Source organism: Epinephelus lanceolatus, chromosome 3 (genome assembly GCF_041903045.1).
Source record: "Epinephelus lanceolatus isolate andai-2023 chromosome 3, ASM4190304v1, whole genome shotgun sequence".
Taxonomy (NCBI): Eukaryota; Metazoa; Chordata; class Actinopteri; order Perciformes; family Serranidae; genus Epinephelus; species Epinephelus lanceolatus.
This window is the reverse complement of record NC_135736.1, coordinates 41,233,182-41,250,638: the sequence shown is the minus strand read 5'-3', so window position 1 is coordinate 41,250,638 and position 17,457 is coordinate 41,233,182. Positions and strand designations below refer to the sequence as shown.

Sequence of the window (17,457 nt, the reverse complement as noted above, 5' to 3'; positions counted from 1 at the left end):
CAACTGTCGCCACCTGGTGTGTATCATGTCAAGACACCTGATGACCAGTTTTACTCTTTCACTGTTTTGAGATTTTCCCACGACACTTTGGTGACCAACAGGTACCTGTCTCTGTGAGAACCTCGGAAATTAACCTTGATACTGGGCAACGTTATAAAGGTTCCCCTTGAACTCTGTTGCTACTGTCTAATAAAATATATATACAGACATGTCATGTGTAATTCATTTCAAAAGATGAAAGTTAAATTCGACCCAGAACAACCTCAATATACAAAAAACTGTAGCACCTGCACAAGAGTATGTATGTAAATAAGATTTTTAAATATTTTTATTTTGTACATTTTGGGTCACCTCAGGAGAAGTCATCAAATGTCAGGCTTAATACTCTGAAAAGCAACAAACCTTTGTCTGTATAATGGTACTCAAACTGGAGCATCTGATACCAGATAACTACCATCGTGGAGACAAAGTTACCTGGCATAAGAACAACTGAAAGCATAGGAGAACAAAGCTGACGGGAATCAAAACACATGGATAATAGCTGCCACAAGATGTCAGCAGAGCTTCATGTTTCTTCACACTGACATCACACGACGAGGGTTTCATCAACAAATGAGGACTTCTACTTCTTAATACTTGTTGAATGCCCCTCAGGACTTCTTGTGTTTAACACCAACAGTGTCAGTATGATCATTTATGATCCTGAAGATAGATACAGATAATACATGTGTACATGTTTCAGAGTGTGACAGTGTGGAGAAATGAAAGCAGCTCACACACCAGTGTCCATGTTGGGAAGTTTTCTCCCTCATTTACAAAATGTTACACAAACACAGGACTTTCACTCAGGAGACCACTGCTGGTGTCCTGTGTGAAACTAAAAGTTAAAAGTATTTCCATCCTTTTTGTGGAAGAATATAAACCCAGTGGAACCCTTAGATCTTATCTTAAAGTACCTCAACTGTAACTACTTCAATAAATCTGTCCAGTTCAGTTCAGTTCATAAACAATTGTGGCAGCAGCTCTTCTGTTTGTTCAAAATAAAATAAAATAAATGAAAAGACACACAGTCAACTTCAATAAAATAAGAAACACTCTGTGAATTAACATCAAGTGAAGTGACGCAGTATATCTCAATATACTCACTCCATTCTGTCTTTCTGCACTAACTCAGGTACACATGTGGTAATGGCAGTGGCAGCAGTCATCAACCTCATACAGCACTACATGATGAAAATAAACATCATTTTCGGGTACTGTACACACAATGAACATTCTCAAGCATGAACGATAACAAAATATATGTCTGTGAAATGAACTTTCAATACTCTGAGGAAGTAGGAACACTGCAGTCCTCTCATGAATTACTCTGGTGCATATGGAAACAATCTGTAAACACTGGACGGCCTAAATCATCATCTGCAGCACATAATACATTTGGTACTTCTGTTCAATCATATTGATGCACATCTTTCGATTGTTTTGCACAGAGATAACATTTCAAACATATTTACCTACTGGAGGAATAGCAAAATGCCCCAGAGGACAACAGGTGGGTCACGAAAAGGAAAGTTCTTCACTTCCTGTTTTCCTTTTGCAGTATTTCCTCCAGATCTTCTGTCATTTTAGGGACACCCAAAGGGACATTGTGTTTTCCACTGGGCTACATTCATAACCACTTTCACATCTGAAGTCTAAAATTTCAGCTGTTCTCCTGTGCCTTCAATTGATCTGTGTCTCTGCTGCACCTATATTTCCTTTGTTGAATTTGAGGCAACTTATTACAGCACTGTAACTGTGTTTCTGGTAAATCCATCCAAATTGTAATTAATTTCATCTAATTTAAATTGGATATTATCTCAAATGATTTTGTTCTCTTTTTTTATTACTTATTGTTTTATGTGTTATTCTGATGTTTTGTTGCCTTTTTAAAGGACTGTTGTAAAGGACTTGTTTGGGATGTGCACGCTATTTAAATAAAGCCACCATGCCTTCATGCAGTGAGTTAGCCAAAGCAAGACATTTACAGTAAATGTAGCAGAGTAAATGACTCACTGGAACACAGACAGGAATTCAAACACTTTATTCTGAAAGGATTCATAGGAAATGCTAGTATGCAGTTGTGTATATGAATATGAACAGTGTTGTATGGAGAGAGCTGCAGTTACTCGCTCTGACCACTGGAGGAAAACTTTGGAGGGAGAATGAAAAGAAATTAAAAGTTTACACAAAAATCATCAATAAAAACAGTCGAGCAGAAAACGAATCATCTGTGGAGTCCAGAGTGTTTTCTTTAGCGCCACCCTCAGGACAAACTCACATCCTACACACATTCTCTGAACTACCATCATCTGTGTGTGATCCTGTACAGACTGAACTATCAGTTCAGCAGTGAGAAAGTTTCTCTAACAGGAGGAGACTCTCCCTCCTACAGAGAACACAGAGACACTGAGGAATCAGGTGACCAGAGCCAAAACCCAGGATAAAGAGGTTCAGTGAATGTGGTGTTGAAGGTGTGGAGGTGGATCAGTGTGTCAGAGGAGACTGTGAAGAAGGACAGAGTGCCAGCAGGATAGTCCAGATACACTGCTACTCTACCGGAGGAGGAGGAGGAGGAGGAGGAGATGAATGTTGCTGTGTTATTGTACCAGACAATGTAACCACCATCAGAGCAGGTCAGACTCCAGGACTGATCATTCTCTCCAAACCCACAGTGAGCTCTGTCTCCTCTCCTCCTGATTCCTCTGTAACTCACTGATATAGAAACCCCTCCTCTCCACTCGACCTCCCAGTAACAGCAACCAGTCAGACCAGTTCTACACAGCAGCTGAGGACAGGGGTCAAATCTGTCTGGATGATCAGGATATGACTGATCCTCCTTCACATGTGTCACCTTCCTGTTGTTGTCAGACAGTTTGATCTTTCTGTTCACTGTGTTTGCGTCAATTGTGAGTTCACAGGAATCTGATGGAGAGAAGAAGACACAATACAGCTGCAGTTATTCATCTATCATCACTCTGATGATGACATCAGAGATTTGAATGAGTGATGTCACAGTTTGAAGATCAAATGAAAAACACACTTACACTTCCTCAGACCTGGTCTCAACCATCGGACTCCAGCAGGCTCCACCCTGAAAGGAGGAGGGGGGTCAGAGCAGCACTTCCTCTTTCACCATGGAAACATAGACATTACATCACTCTCATACACACAGCTTTGTTATTGTCTACACATGGACTGACATGTTCATCACTTATTATTAATCAGCTGATATTGTTTTAGTTCAGTGTACCTGAGCAGGTGGTGTTTCAACAGTTTACTGTGGGTTCATCACGACCACACAACACTTCACCATTACAGTCAGCTGATCCATTGTCAATATACAAGTATTGATTATTGGAGCTTTGAAACCACCTGTTTTACTCCTGATGAGTGACCTCCTTTGTTTGTGTCATAATGACTGTTGTCTGTCACAAGTAAAGGAGACACAACCTCTGATGGAGGAGGTCGGGGTGGATGGTTGGATGGGTTAGGGTTGCTGTTCACATCCTGTCTCCTAGCAACAGTCAGCACTGGTTTTTATCATCTGTAATCTGGATATAAAATATTACAGTCAAAGTCCATCTGCAGCCACAGTGCACTGCCTGTTTCCCCATAATGTTGGTCCAGTTCTAAATAAACCTCTTTGGTCTCTGACACACCACGTCCACAATCAGCTGTTAGTTCTTCATTGAGCGTCTGTGGCTGACTGTCACCTTTAGTTTCTGTGGTGAGTCCCACTACCAGTCGACTCTTATCAGCCAGAGAACTCTCTGTCAGTGCAAAACAAACCAAATCCAGGTGAAGCTAAACTCCTTTTAAGTCAGGAAACATTCCCATTATGATGACACCCACTGGTGGCAGATGATGAAGACCAAAACATTCCCCACTATTGTTTCATATGAGCCCACAAACCTGCAGCATGACGACATTGACACACGTCAACCCACCATGAACCTACAACGTGTCAGGATACACCACTGTCCTATTATCCAATGCTGAAACAAGACAACGCTCCAGAAACATTTCATCACCTTCCCTCCCTGTTTTGGCACATCCTGGCTACTGCTCCCTGACTACTTGTGTCTGTATTGATGGTCTGATGTGGGACACAAACAGTTTGATGAGTCAGTGTTTATCAGCTGTGGTTGTTTGAGGTCAGCTTGGTGTGTCAGGGTCATATGAGCCAGGCTGACAGTGTGACAGAGACAAAGTTTCCAGCTCTACCTCCTCTATCAGACTGAGTGTGTGTGGCTGCAGCAGGCCTCTTCATACCTGAGAGTGTCCAGTCTCCAGTGTGGATTCTTCACTCCAGCCGACAGCAGCTTCACCCCTGAGTCTCCTGGATGATTGTAGCTCAGGTCCAGCTCTCTCAGATGGGAGGGGTTGGAGCTCAGAGCTGAGGCCAGAGAAACACAGCCTTCCTCTGTGATCAGACAGCCTGACAGACTGCAAACACACAAAACAATACACGTCACATAATGTGAGGGTGAGTACCACCGTACTGCCATACTGTCGCCTACTGTGGGGTTACATCAACATTATTACTGACTTTTTTCTAGTCACAACCAAACACCCACTAATGTCCACCAACTATCTGACAACATCACTGATTCCTCTCTGACATTTCAAGTTCCAACAACGGAGAAAAAAACAACATAAAACATGTTGATGGAAAGAGACTGAAACACAAAACACAACTGGTTTGAAATCATATCAGCAGAGACGATCCTGTGATGGTTATGAGTTTATCAACTAATGTAAATCATGATCTAAGTGGCCATCAGTTGAACATGTTGATGAATCCTGACCTGAGAGTTTCCAGTGTACAGTGTGAACTTTTCAGTCCATCAGACAGAAGCTTCACTCCTGAATCCTTCAGGTGGTTGTCACTCAGGTCCAGGTGTCTCAGACTGGAGGACTGGGAGCTGAGAACTGAGGACAGAGCTTCACAGCTTCTCTCTGAGAGGTTACAGTCACTCAGCCTACAGAGACAACAATCAACAAGAAGAAAAATATTTGTGTTCAAATGTAATCCTCTTTGATTAATGAGTCTGGACTAAAGTCAAATCAAACAGACCTGCATTATAACACTGAGTCAAGAAGAACACTTTAAATTTGTTCAGTAAAACTGAAATATCAACTTCATCCAGATGGTAACAAGTGAGGACCCACCAAATTTGGTGATCTACAGTATAATCTCTTCTGAGCACAGATTAAAATCCTTGCAGTTAATTATGATTAACTCATAAATAAGGAGTCAATCCAAATAACATGATATGAAAGCATAATGGTCTTTTCTATATCAGCCAGAGTTCATATCTGTATTTAGTTCAGTAGGTGGGATTGAACCAGAAAAGAGTTTCTGAACTGTGAAGTTTCAAATCCTGATTGAACATTTGTCAGATTCAGAAATTCTGACATGAGAGAGAATGTTTAAACTGTATGGAGTTTAGAGAAATATGTGAAATCATTTCAGATGGTCTGCAGCTTGATCTGACCTGAGAGTTTCCAGTGTACAGTGTGAACTCTTCAGTCCATCAGACAGAAGCTTCACTCCTGAATCCTTCAGGTGGTTGTTACTCAGGTCCAGGTGTCTCAGACTGGAGGACTGGGAGCTGAGAACTGAGGACAGAGCTTCACAGCTTCTCTCTGAGAGGTTACAGCCACCCAGTCTGTGAGACGATATAATAAAGAAAGAAAAAGACAGTAAGTTCAAAGACAACAGAGCATTTAAGTTATGATATACGAATCCAACTGTCTCTGTACTTACAGAGCTTTGTTGGAGGCTTTGACCACTGGCAGCAGCCTCAGAAGAGCCTCCTCTGAAGCAGAGTATTTCTTCAGGTCAAACATATTCAGATCTTTTTCTGATGACAGTAAGATGAAGACCAGCGCTGACCACTGAGCAGGAGACAGATTATCTGTGGAGAGACGTCCTGAACTCAGGTACCGTTGGATCTCCTGCACTAGAGAACGATCATTCAGTTCATTCAGACAGTGGAACAGATTGATGCTTCTCTCTGCAGACAGATCCTGGTTGATCTTCTTCTTGATGTACTGGACTGTTTCCTGATTGGTCTGTGAGCTACTTCCTGTCTGTGTCAGCAGACCTCGTAGGTGTTTCTGATTAGTGTGCAGTGAAAGACCCAGGAGGAAGCGGAGGAACAAGTCCAGGTGTCCATTTGGACTCTGTAAGGCCTTGTCCACAGCACTCTGGTGGAGATACTTAAGATTCTGTTTGTCTGTTGAACTTTGGGATGTTGTTTGTTCTTCTGACACCAGATTGACTCCAGAGTTGATGAAGGTCAGATGGACATGAAGAGCAGCCAGAAACTCCTGAACACTCAGATGGACGAAGCAGAACACCTTGTCCTGGTACAGTCCTCTCTCCTCTTTAAAGATCTGTGTGAACACTCCTGAGTACACTGAGGCTGCTCTGATATCGATGCCACACTCTGTCAGGTCTGATTCATAGAAGATCAGGTTGCCTTTCTGCAGCTGATCAAAAGCCAGTTTTCCCAGAGACTCAATCATCTTCCTGCTCTCTGGACTCCAGTGATGATCTGTCTCAGCTCCTCCATCATACTTGATGCTCTTCACTTTGGTCTGAACCACCAGGAAGTGGATGTACATCTCAGTCAGGGTCTCGGGCAGCTCTCCTTCCTCTCTGGTCTTCATCACATCCTCCAGAACTGTAGCAGTGATCCAGCAGAAGACTGGGATGTGGCACATGATGTGGAGGCTTCGTGATGTCTTGATGTGTGTGATTCTGCTGGCCTGCTCCTCATCTCTGAATCTCTTCCTGAAGTACTCCTCCTTCTGTGGGTTGGTGAACCCTCTGACCTCTGTCACCATGTCAACACAGTCAGGAGGGATCTGATTGGCTGCTGCAGGTCGTGTGGTTATCCAGAGGCGAGCAGAGGGAAGCAGTTTCCCCCTGATGAGGTTTGTCAGCAGCACATCCACTGAGGTGGACTCTGTAACATCAGTCAGGATCTCATTGTTGTGGAAGTCCAGAGGAAGTCGACACTCATCCAGACCGTCAAAGATGAACACAACCTGGAACTCTTCAAACCTGCAGATTCCTGCTTCCTTGGTTTCAGTAAAGAAGTGATGAACAAGTTCCACCAAGCTGTACTTTTTCTCTTTCAGCACATTCAGCTCTCTGAAAGTGAATGGAAATGTGAACTGTATGTCCTGGTTGGCTTTGTCTTCAGCCCAGTCCAAAGTGAACTTCTGTGTTAAGACTGTTTTCCCAATGCCAGTCACTCCCTTTGTCATCACTGTTCTGATTGGTTCATCTCTTCCAGGTGAGGCTTTAAAGATGTCTTCTTGTCTGATGGTTGTTTCTGGTCTGTGTGGTTTCCTGGATGCTGTTTCAATCTGTCTGACCTCATGTTCATCATTGACCTCTGCAGTCCCTCCCTCTGTGATGTAGAGCTCTGTGTAGATCTGATTCAGAAGGGTTGGGTTTCCTGCTTTAGCGATCCCCTCAAACACACACTGGAACTTCTTCTGCAGGTTAGATTTCAGTTTACGCTGACAGACTGCAGAATAACTTCCTGAATGAACACAACAAGGAAGATCAATAAGACAAAGAAAATATTTCAACATGTCATTTCCTCAAAGAATGAGTATATGAATATATTTTGGTCTGTCTCTTGATACATTAGTAAACGTCCCGTTTATCCATTATGTTAAATCTTTATAGAAATCCTCTTACTGCTCTGCAGACAGTCAGCCAGCTCCTCCTGCTTCATTTTCCTCAGGAAGTTCAGTGTGATCTTCAGAAATGCCTCTCTGCTGCTCCTCCTCTGCTCTTCCTCCTCACCCTCCAACACCTCCTCATCCTCTCTCTGACTCTCTAAGCATTCTGGGTAATCTGAACTCAGAACCTTCTGGATCTTCTTCAGCTCGTTCTTCACAAAAGTGACGATGTTCTCCTCCAGCGGCTGGAACAGAATATTATATGAATGACACACTCAAACATCAGATCCATGTTGGACAGACTGACAATCCACTGGTGTAAAAAGTGCAGCATGGAGATGATTGTGAACAGAATAGATGTCAAAATAGTTGTTGTACATGTACAGACCATAAATATGGAGTCCAGGTGTGTTTGATGCTGCTGGGCAGACTGACCACTGGGAACCTCTGAGCTCTCCTGGTCCACTCTGTGGAGGAACCATCAACAGTGAGCTCACATGATGTTTGCACCAGGAGACTGTAGAACTTATATCATTTACAAAAACACACACAGACCAGTTAGTTAAAGACGTGTTCTGTCATGATTAATCAGAATGAAAACCAGATGTAAACAACACTGTAAATGATGGACACCTGATTCTGTGTCTCATGACTGAGGATCAGAACAGTTAGTTCATCTGTTTCAATCAACAGTTTCATTCACTTACAGCAGGTCAGAAGAAGGACGTCCATCTTTGAAGTCAAACAGACGACCCATAGACACATCACTCTTCATGGACACACAGCTGGGTCCAGGGGACTTTTCTCTCTGCTGCTGGAAACTGATAGAAACACTGACATTTACTAAACATACAAGAATTCTGTCTCTGATTTCAAAGGTTTTATTGGACAGTAAAATTTATTTTATTTGCCATTTAATCATGTCTTTGCGTTAAGTCTTGTTTGTCATTGTCAAATGTCTATGAATCTGCCAATTTTATTCTTGAATAACAGATTCACGTCCAAATGTGCTAAGGCTTGACACTGTTGACCTGCCACAGCACTTCAAACTAAAGTTTAGTTTGCCCTAAAAGAACATGTAAACATCAGAGAGGAGCATGGAGACCTTTGAAAACGTTCAGTCTCTCTTTCAAACTCAGTGTAGATCAATTTGGATCGATGTTTGAGCATTGCTTGGGTGGAGACAGACAGTATTTCGTGATGGAAGTGAAGGGACCTGGTCCTTAATATTAAGAAGCCATGGTCAGACCCTACATTCCTCCTCTACCTCTGGACCTTTGTCCACCCTGTCCCTCAGAGGACCCTGTGGTCTCTCATTTCAGTCAAGACTCCTCTCTGTTCTGGTCCCACAGTGGTGGAATGAACTTCCTGCTGAAGTCAGGACAGCAGAGTCACTGAACATCTTCCACCTCAATCTGAAAACCATCTTTCACTCTACATCTTCACACACCTGACAAGTTCTTACAAACATCTCAATTCTGTTAAAATAAAAACCTTCATCACTTGAACTGTAGCTCTCTGACACATGTTCAGTTGTTTATTTGAGAGGGATGCACTTTTATTTTCTGATGACATCGACCTGATGCTGTTTAGTTTGATTGAACCTGTTGTCAGTCACTGTGGACTGTAATGTCCTCTGTCCCTCACTGATTGCCTATATTCATACAGACTGTGATGACTGTAGTTTGGACACATATCAGATCATAGATTCGCTTCATGTTTTATCCAGAAAGTGACTGATGACCTGACATGTAGTTTTACTTTTACTCTATGGTCCTTTTCACCCAACAGGACAAAATATCAGCAGCCTCCACTGCCCACTTTTCTTAAACTTAAATATCAGCAGTAGGAGACCAGTTATACTGGGAAGCTGTCAGCTTCACTTGACATTTAATGTCAGCTTACCATGCAGCAGAGTCTTTTCGTCTTTTAACATCGATGCCATGTTCATGTGACAGGTCAGACTTGGGGGACGCACAGCTGGGGTCAGGGTCAGGTTCAGGTTCTGGTCCAGGTGAGTCTGGTCTCTGATGGATCCTAGCACACAGAGAGGAAGACCAGCAGGGAGGGAAATTCAGTTTTTAGTCTTCAGCCTCAGCAGCTGCTGGAGAAACTATCAGCTATCAGCGGGAAAAGGATCAACACAGCAACGTTTAACTAGAACGGAATTTACTGAAGAAAATGTGTGTGAGTGCTGACAGCTGAGGACTATGGTTTAACAAGATGGAGTTATGTGTCACATAAGGGGAACTCAACACTATATTTTCTGTCACAGCTGGGATTTGAACTGATAATGTTTAATCAGTGAGGTGCACACTGCACCAAAGAAGCTAATGTCTGACACAGAGATACATGTATACTTGTCTTTATGCTGTAACAAATGATTAATTCATTGTCAATGAATCTGCAGATGATATTCTCGAAAAACAGTTTAATGTACAAATGAAAGAAGAGTAAATTATTACCGAGTACTGTCAATTAGAGCCGAAGATGATGTCTTCAAATTGTCCAAACCCCAAAAATAATCCATTTAAATTTGAAAAAGCCAAGTGACCAACAAAATGTTAGGATATACAAGGGCAACGCTTTAACAGGCAACTCTCTGACACTACTGACTCTTCATCAAACTGAGGTCTGTCACCAGACCTCTGCAGCTAAGCTACAAACATCTACCATGAGTCCCCAAACCTTTACAACTTGTTCGCAGAGCTCTGAAGCTTCCTCACAAACCTCTGACACTAGTCCCAAAACTCTGGAGCTGCTCACCAGACCTCTGCAGCAGTCCCATCCTGTGGACTCTAGTAGAATCCTACAGGATGACTGCAGACTGACAGGAACACTGAGAGCAGCTGTAAACCTCACTGACCACCAGGGGGAGCTCACAATCTAAACCTCCACCCTGTGGACCTGCACACTGAGCCCTCCCACATTTCACTCACTCTGTCATGTATTTAAATTCTCACTGTTAACACTGTGACACTGCTGAGTCCACAGGGTTAACATGAGGACTACAGTCGTTGCCATGGATACAGCATGACATATGACAAACAACTGAACCTGTGATTAATCTCAGAGTTTGTCTCCAACAGTTGTTGTATCAACAGTTTCTGCAACATGTGTTCAGTCTGCTGCTTCAGACACTTTAACAGAGACACATCATGTAACGTTCACTATATATACAACACAAATACATACATACAAAGAATAAAGTGTGAACACGGCTCATATTATTCTGACATGAAACCGTCGGCTGATCGTCCTCACACTCACAGATGCTCTCATTTGTTTCTGTTGGATTCACTTTGAAAACCTTTGTCTCTGTGACTGCAGATAACACACAAATCCAGATTATCAGAGTTCAAAGCTCAGATCATGTAAAATAACTACAGTGGTCCTTCCTTCATAGACTGGTTATTTCATCATAATAAAACATTGTTATTGAGTTGATTCAGTTATTAATTAACAGAGTAGAAATGATCCTCTGATCTATGAGAGCACTTTGACCAACAGATGCCTCAATAAACATGAAATATGAGCCTTGATAAAATAATTCAAGTATCAGAGTCCAGACTGAAGTCCAGTATCAACTGTATGTGTTTTATACAATGTGTGGAAATGACTTTTGTATGATATTTAAATGAAGTTATATTCACACATTGTGGCTCTTTGAGTACATTTACAGGTTTATTATGAGTCAGTGTTGAGGTGAGAGAGCAGAGAAACAGGAAACAGAGAGTTGATGAACATGTTGAAGGTGAAACAGGATCAAATGTGATGTCAAGTGTTGAGTGTGATACCTTTTCATGTTGGTGATAACCTGCAGCCTCCTGATGAAGACAGACAGACAGACAGACAGACAGACAGGTTCATCATTAGACTTTAAAGTGTTTGTTGTCAGATAAACTTTGTGCTGTGGAGTCTGGATCAAAGACAGGAGGTGAACACAGGAACCAACAGAGACGCATTAGAGACTGGAATCAATCAAAGGTCCACTTACTCAGTTTCTTCTCATGGACTTCATCACTCTGCAGCTCTCTGCTGTCTGGACCAGGTCTGTGGACACAAAGAGTTTTCTGTTGATCTGAGTGGGACCATGTGCTCCATCAGGACTCAGACTGGAGGCAGACTGGGTCTTTTAAGCCCTCTTCAGACAGTAAATATGTGACACTGCTGCCGTCATGGATTTGTTAAAGTGATATTTGCTCATTGAGACAGAGGAGACATTTACGCTGATGTTTCTTACAGCTTCATTCACACATGGCAGCACATTTATGGACAGAGACTCGATGAGAGAGAGAACAACAGTGAGTGAAATGATGTGAAGGAAGAAGAAGGTTTTCTCAGCCTCTGTTAGAGTTCATAATGTGTCCTCTTCTACACCAGAGGGACACACTTCATGTTGCTTTGTCTTTGTCTGTCTTTGGGGATGACCTCACTTTTCACTTCTGTTTGAGCGACTCTGAAAAGCTCTTCAACATTTTAAATGTTCCAATGTGCTTGTCACATCATCCAAAATCAATCCCATCAGCTCCCAGAGACTTTCTACCTTCATCTGTAGAGGAAACACTGAGAGCATCAGTCCAATCACTGATCAGCACGTCATCACTCATTCATCCTTTACATCATTTCTCCTGGACTCAACCTCCTGATTATCACTGATGGACTCTGAGTCACGTGACATCCACCACTAATGTCTCCTCTCAGTCAGGCTGTTAGTGGATCTGTGGCCCTCTGGTGGCACGAAGGAAAACTGCACCATGTCACTTTGAGCTGACACACTCAGTTCACCCAAAATAATAACAGCCATCATTATTTCTGTGCTGATTGAATATGGCTGATGTGCTTTGAACACCTTCTTTATGCAGACGGTCACTTACAAACATAAAACCAGTTTCTCTCTAAATGTCATCGACCAGTAAAAGTTTATTCTGACCCACAATCCTCTGCACACCGGACGATACGTCACATCGACTGAGCCGCAGACAGATGACAGCTTTGCAGCTGTAAGGGAAGTGTCCTTTAAAATGACACACAGATATTACCCAGCTGATCATTATCTTGTCAAGTTGAAAGGCAGTCCAAAGATGTATCCCAGGCTTTCTAACTGTAGTTAAAAATCATAGAAAGAAAGTGCAAATGAAAATGAAGTAAATGTAGTGTATACTGTGAGTAATTTACATATCTAGTAACAAAACAACAGGTTCAATGCCAAATAAAAAGAAACAACAGTGAGATGAAGTAAGAATTGTTCTATATTGTGACAAACAGAAAATGAAAAATATGCATTTTTGGACTGCCTGCCTGTACCATGGACTTTTACACTGAGTGAGCTGGACAGTCCTTGTTTTTTATCTGTATGTGACTATTTGCCCGGTCCTCCAAGAGCACCTGATGTTTTACAGCTAACTACATAGAGCCTTAACCCAGTGCAGCACTCCCTGTTTGTTTCCTCATTATCATTATTATCACCTGTCATGGGCAGCCCCACTCTGACATCTCTCCACTTAATGCATGTATAGGTCCTGTTTGTGCATGTGTGTGTTTGGACCTGTGTGTAATTGATTGACAACAGAGTGAAAAAGATTGAATTTCCCCTCGGGGATTAATAAAGTATATAAAATTAAAATTAAATTAAAAATTAAAAATATACACAAGTCTAAGTACAACAACAGGAGACGCTCATTTGGTAGATTTGAAAATGAAACCAAACAACACATCAAAAACATCTTCTCCTCAGAAAATTATTAGGCTATTCACACCATGAATTTGTGCACCCTCTTTAATGTGTGTGTATGAATCAATCAGGGCGTCCTGTTATGAGACAGTAGTCTGTCCTGATTGTGTGCAGACTGCGTGGAACAGGAGGTACTTTGTAAGGGCAGCTGCAGGACCTACTAAAAGTAAAAAGGATGTGATTCGGAACGCACCCAAAGTTTCCTCTGAACAAAAAGGATCCCAAGTGTCCGTGCGTCATGACGCGGAGAGCTCTGATCCCAGCACGCGCCCAAGTGCGCCACAGGTGCGCTCCCGACCCCGACGCACTGAACCGAAAGTAAGGCGCAATTCCAATCTGGCCCCTAAAGACTCAAGCCCTGAACCCTCACTGACTTAACTGACGTCAGCTGTAAGTGATTGAGTGTGAAAGTCTGAAAGGGCTCCGGATGCTACAAATAGGAATGGGACAGCACTTATCCCCCTCTCTACAAAATGTTGTTAACATTGGTGGCTCTGGGCGTGATCATTTATCGGTTATTGTCATCATATATTCCACACACAAAGAATATATATCTATATATATCTATAGATAGATAGGCCTAGATAGATCTATCTATCTATATCTATATAGGCTTATAGATATATATTCTTTGTGTGTGGAATATAACCACTGGTATTCCTCTGACTTCATGTGTGTTCATGTACCATCTTAAATCCTTGTTAATGTAATGTTTCATTGTTTATCTATCTGTTTTTTTCGCTCTCCTTCCATAACGTTAAGGTTTGCATATCTGCCGACCGTGTTACTTCCGGTGTTCCGAGGGCAACCCCTGTATTTGAGGTCACAACGCTATGAACTGTGGGTAATTTCCTTACCGTAAGTCCGCATCGATGCTGACCTACGGTAAGGGGGCATAAAGGGCTCACTCACTGACTCACTGACTTGACGATTTGACAATGGGACAGCCCTCACACACTCACGCACTTCACATGAACGCGCCTCTAAGTCAGTGAGTCTGTAAGGGATCAGATTGGAATTAGGCCCAACTGACTGCGACCTGCGCGCGCCCTTATCTGTTTATTTAAAAACACTGACACCCGCGTGCACATAACTAAGCAGCCTCTCTCTACTAAAAAAAACACGTTACTGTGCGCATGCGTGGACCTCTAACTTTTCTTTTAGAGTCTAAATAGTTGGTGACAAACTGTGAGAGTAAGAAGTGGAGAGTGTTAAAGTCCGGACTGAAGAGTTTCTGTTCTTCAGAGGGTTTGGAGGGACGTGTCCGTCCGGTCCTCACTGATCCTCCTCTCATGGTGGAAACTGAACTCCACTTTAACAAGTTTCTACAGGAACTGAACTAACAAAGAGTCATTCAAGAGTCAAACAGTGAAAAGTGTCAAAGCTTACAAACCTTTAGATGGAGACAAGAAGCTGCGACACGACGACGAGCACACAAAGTGAAACTAAAGTGCCAACAGGTAGGAAGGGGCGGTGACGGACAGGTGCTCTCACGTAAGTCTCATTCTTCACATCCACCCAGTGCCGCCTACACACTGCAGGTGGCGCCATCGGCCCAAATATACAGCAGCTCCAATATGAATGGACAGCAGCAGAATCTTCATATAGTCAATGAGACATATTAATACACAGCTGCCCAAATGTCTCTTACAGCCCATCTGTCAGTTCAGACAGATTAAAGCCAGATGTTAGGTGTTCTGACTGAGAGGCAAGCTGAGGATTGTTTTATTTATTTTGAGGCTGGTGTTGGCCAAAAGTTCATCTCCTCACTAAAAGATATGATCTCCTACACACAAGACATTATCCTGACTTAGGACATATTATCTTCTACATTCCAGATCATGTCTCCTAACATTTGTTCACTATCTCCTAACCTTATGCACGAACAGTGTGAAAAGGAAGTGCACAAGATTATGTAAGAAAACATTAGTTGTTGTTGAAATGTTTCAACAGTATGTAAGGGTTAATACTCTGAAAAGCAACAAACCTTTGTCTGTATAATGGTACTCAAACTGGAGCATCTGATACCAGATAACTACGATCGTGGAGACAAAGTTAACTGGCATAAGAACAACTGAAAGCACAGGAGAACAAAGCTGACAGTTCTGCTGGCTTCATAGATAAATACAACTGTTTTTAGCCCTCCAAACGAACCTATAGAGCGGTGACTCAGCATTTTTGCGCACATGTGAACACACCAAGAGAACTCAGACCCCTCTGATGCTTCAAGTCATCTGTGCAGTTCACTGAACCTGTGCATTGTGAACACAAAGCACTCTGGGTTCGCTTTGGTCTTTGCCATTGTATTCAGCCTGCTAAAAAACAGATGAAACCCCCATCGGCCTGTAATGCTTGCAAGGATGCAGGACGCAGAGCAGTTAGGTCCACAGATGATACTGCACGTCTCCAGATGGGGAATGTAGAATACATCAAATGGCAACAGTCTACAGCACAGAAACGCTAAGGTTTTCCTCCAATTTTAAGTTCATCTGAATGCAACGGGATTCATAACCGCACTGCAGTGCCACGTCAAAGTAAAAACAAAACTATGTCAACATATATTATATATAGGCTACAGTGTGAACAGAAAGAGGACTGAGGCCCCATCAGAGCTGAAGCTGACCAGAAAGAGAACTGGAACTCACTGAATTTTCAACTGATTCAGTGAGTTATTCTATTTTACTTGTGCATACAGCTCCTTCCTCAATAGAAGTGAATGCACTGTGGAGGCGAAGCGAGACCCATCCAAGATGGCGGCCGGCGAGGACGCGCTCAGGCAGTCGATGCAGCGTCTATGTATATATGTCTATGCTCAGGCTACTGATGATGTGGACACAAGAAGAACTGAGTCTCTTTTTTGTTGGTCCACATTTTGGTCCACTTTAAGAGGACTGAGTTTGGTTTGTTTAAAGAGAACCATATGTTAAACACCCTTAGTACCTCCAAGTCTGAGGCCATGGTTCTCAGCCAGAAAACGGTGGCTTGCCCCCTCTGGGTTGGAAGAGATACTGCCCCAAGTGAAGGAGTTCAAGTATATCGGAGTCTTGTTCATGAGTGAGGGTAAAATAGAGCGTGAGATGGACATGCAATTTGGCATGGCATCAGCAGTGTTGCAGGCGTTGCGGTGGACCATTGTGTTGAAAAGGGACCTGAGCCAGAAGGCAAAGCTCTCAATTTACTGGTCCATCCACAACCCATCCCTTTCCTACGGTCATGAGCTTTGGGTTGTGACTGAAAGAATGAACTTGCAGGTACTAACAACCAAACTGAGCTCCTACAAACAGTGGCTGGGCTCAGCCTTGGAGATAGGGCGTGGAGCTCAGGCATCCAGAGGGAGCTCGGACTACAGCCGCTGCTCCTTCACATCGAAAGAGGACAGTTGAGGTGGTCCAGGCATCTGATCAGGATGCCTCCCGGGCACCTTTTGAGAGAGGTTTCACAGGCAAGTCCAACTGGTAGGAGTCCCTGAGGGAGACCCAGAACATGCTTGAGGGATTAAATATCTTCTCTGTTCATGGTTTCTGGGGTATTACAGGAGAAAATTTCAGAGCTTGTCATAGTTAAGTTATTTTAAATTATCAGGCTTGTTTGTGTGTGGCAGTAATTAAATGTTCATGTTCGGTAATTGTGTCATGTTCAAATTCCACATTCAGATATTATCATTCATAGTCCTTAGAGCCAGTAAGTCTTGTGTTGAATACGTGACATGTTGACAACATCTGCATGCAGCTTTAGAAACCTAAAGATGTATTTTGCTGATATGTATATTTATATAAACAGCTCCAACAGTTGTCAGGAAATCAAATAGACTTAAGAGTCAAGCAAAGTACTAGGAAATTAAGTAACGGGATGTTTTCTAAGAATGATTGTGTGTTGGAAGAGATAATTGTGGAGTCACGTTAATGATTTACAGTAAGTCAGTAACCTTTTCAATTGTTTGCTCGAATTTTATTATAAAGTGCATTCAATAGTTT

At 42.6% G+C, this 17,457-nt stretch overlaps 1 protein-coding gene across 3 annotated transcripts; it reads right to left on the bottom strand.

Moving 5' to 3' along the window:
- Positions 1-2,068: 2,068 nt before the first annotated feature.
- Positions 2,069-14,976, bottom strand: LOC117268653 (NLR family CARD domain-containing protein 3-like). 3 transcript variants are annotated; one of them, XM_078166376.1, is made up of 13 exons: positions 14,877-14,973; positions 11,747-11,802; positions 11,547-11,576; positions 9,655-9,786; positions 8,457-8,570; positions 8,138-8,216; positions 7,766-7,994; positions 5,813-7,604; positions 5,541-5,714; positions 4,851-5,024; positions 4,315-4,488; positions 3,087-3,133; positions 2,069-2,964 (listed from the first exon to the last, which is right to left on the bottom strand). In XM_078166376.1, exons 3-13 carry the CDS (start codon positions 11,552-11,554, stop codon positions 2,429-2,431), a joined length of 3,459 nt encoding a protein of 1,152 aa, XP_078022502.1. In that variant the 5' UTR covers positions 11,555-11,576; positions 11,747-11,802; positions 14,877-14,973; the 3' UTR covers positions 2,069-2,428. The 3 variants fall into 3 exon arrangements, with proteins under 3 accessions (XP_078022502.1, XP_078022504.1, XP_078022503.1); XM_078166378.1 differs by lacking the exon at positions 4,851-5,024 and having other exon boundaries at positions 14,877-14,976; XM_078166377.1 differs by lacking the exon at positions 11,747-11,802 and having other exon boundaries at positions 14,877-14,942.
- Between the last annotated feature and the right edge of the window lie 2,481 nt (positions 14,977-17,457).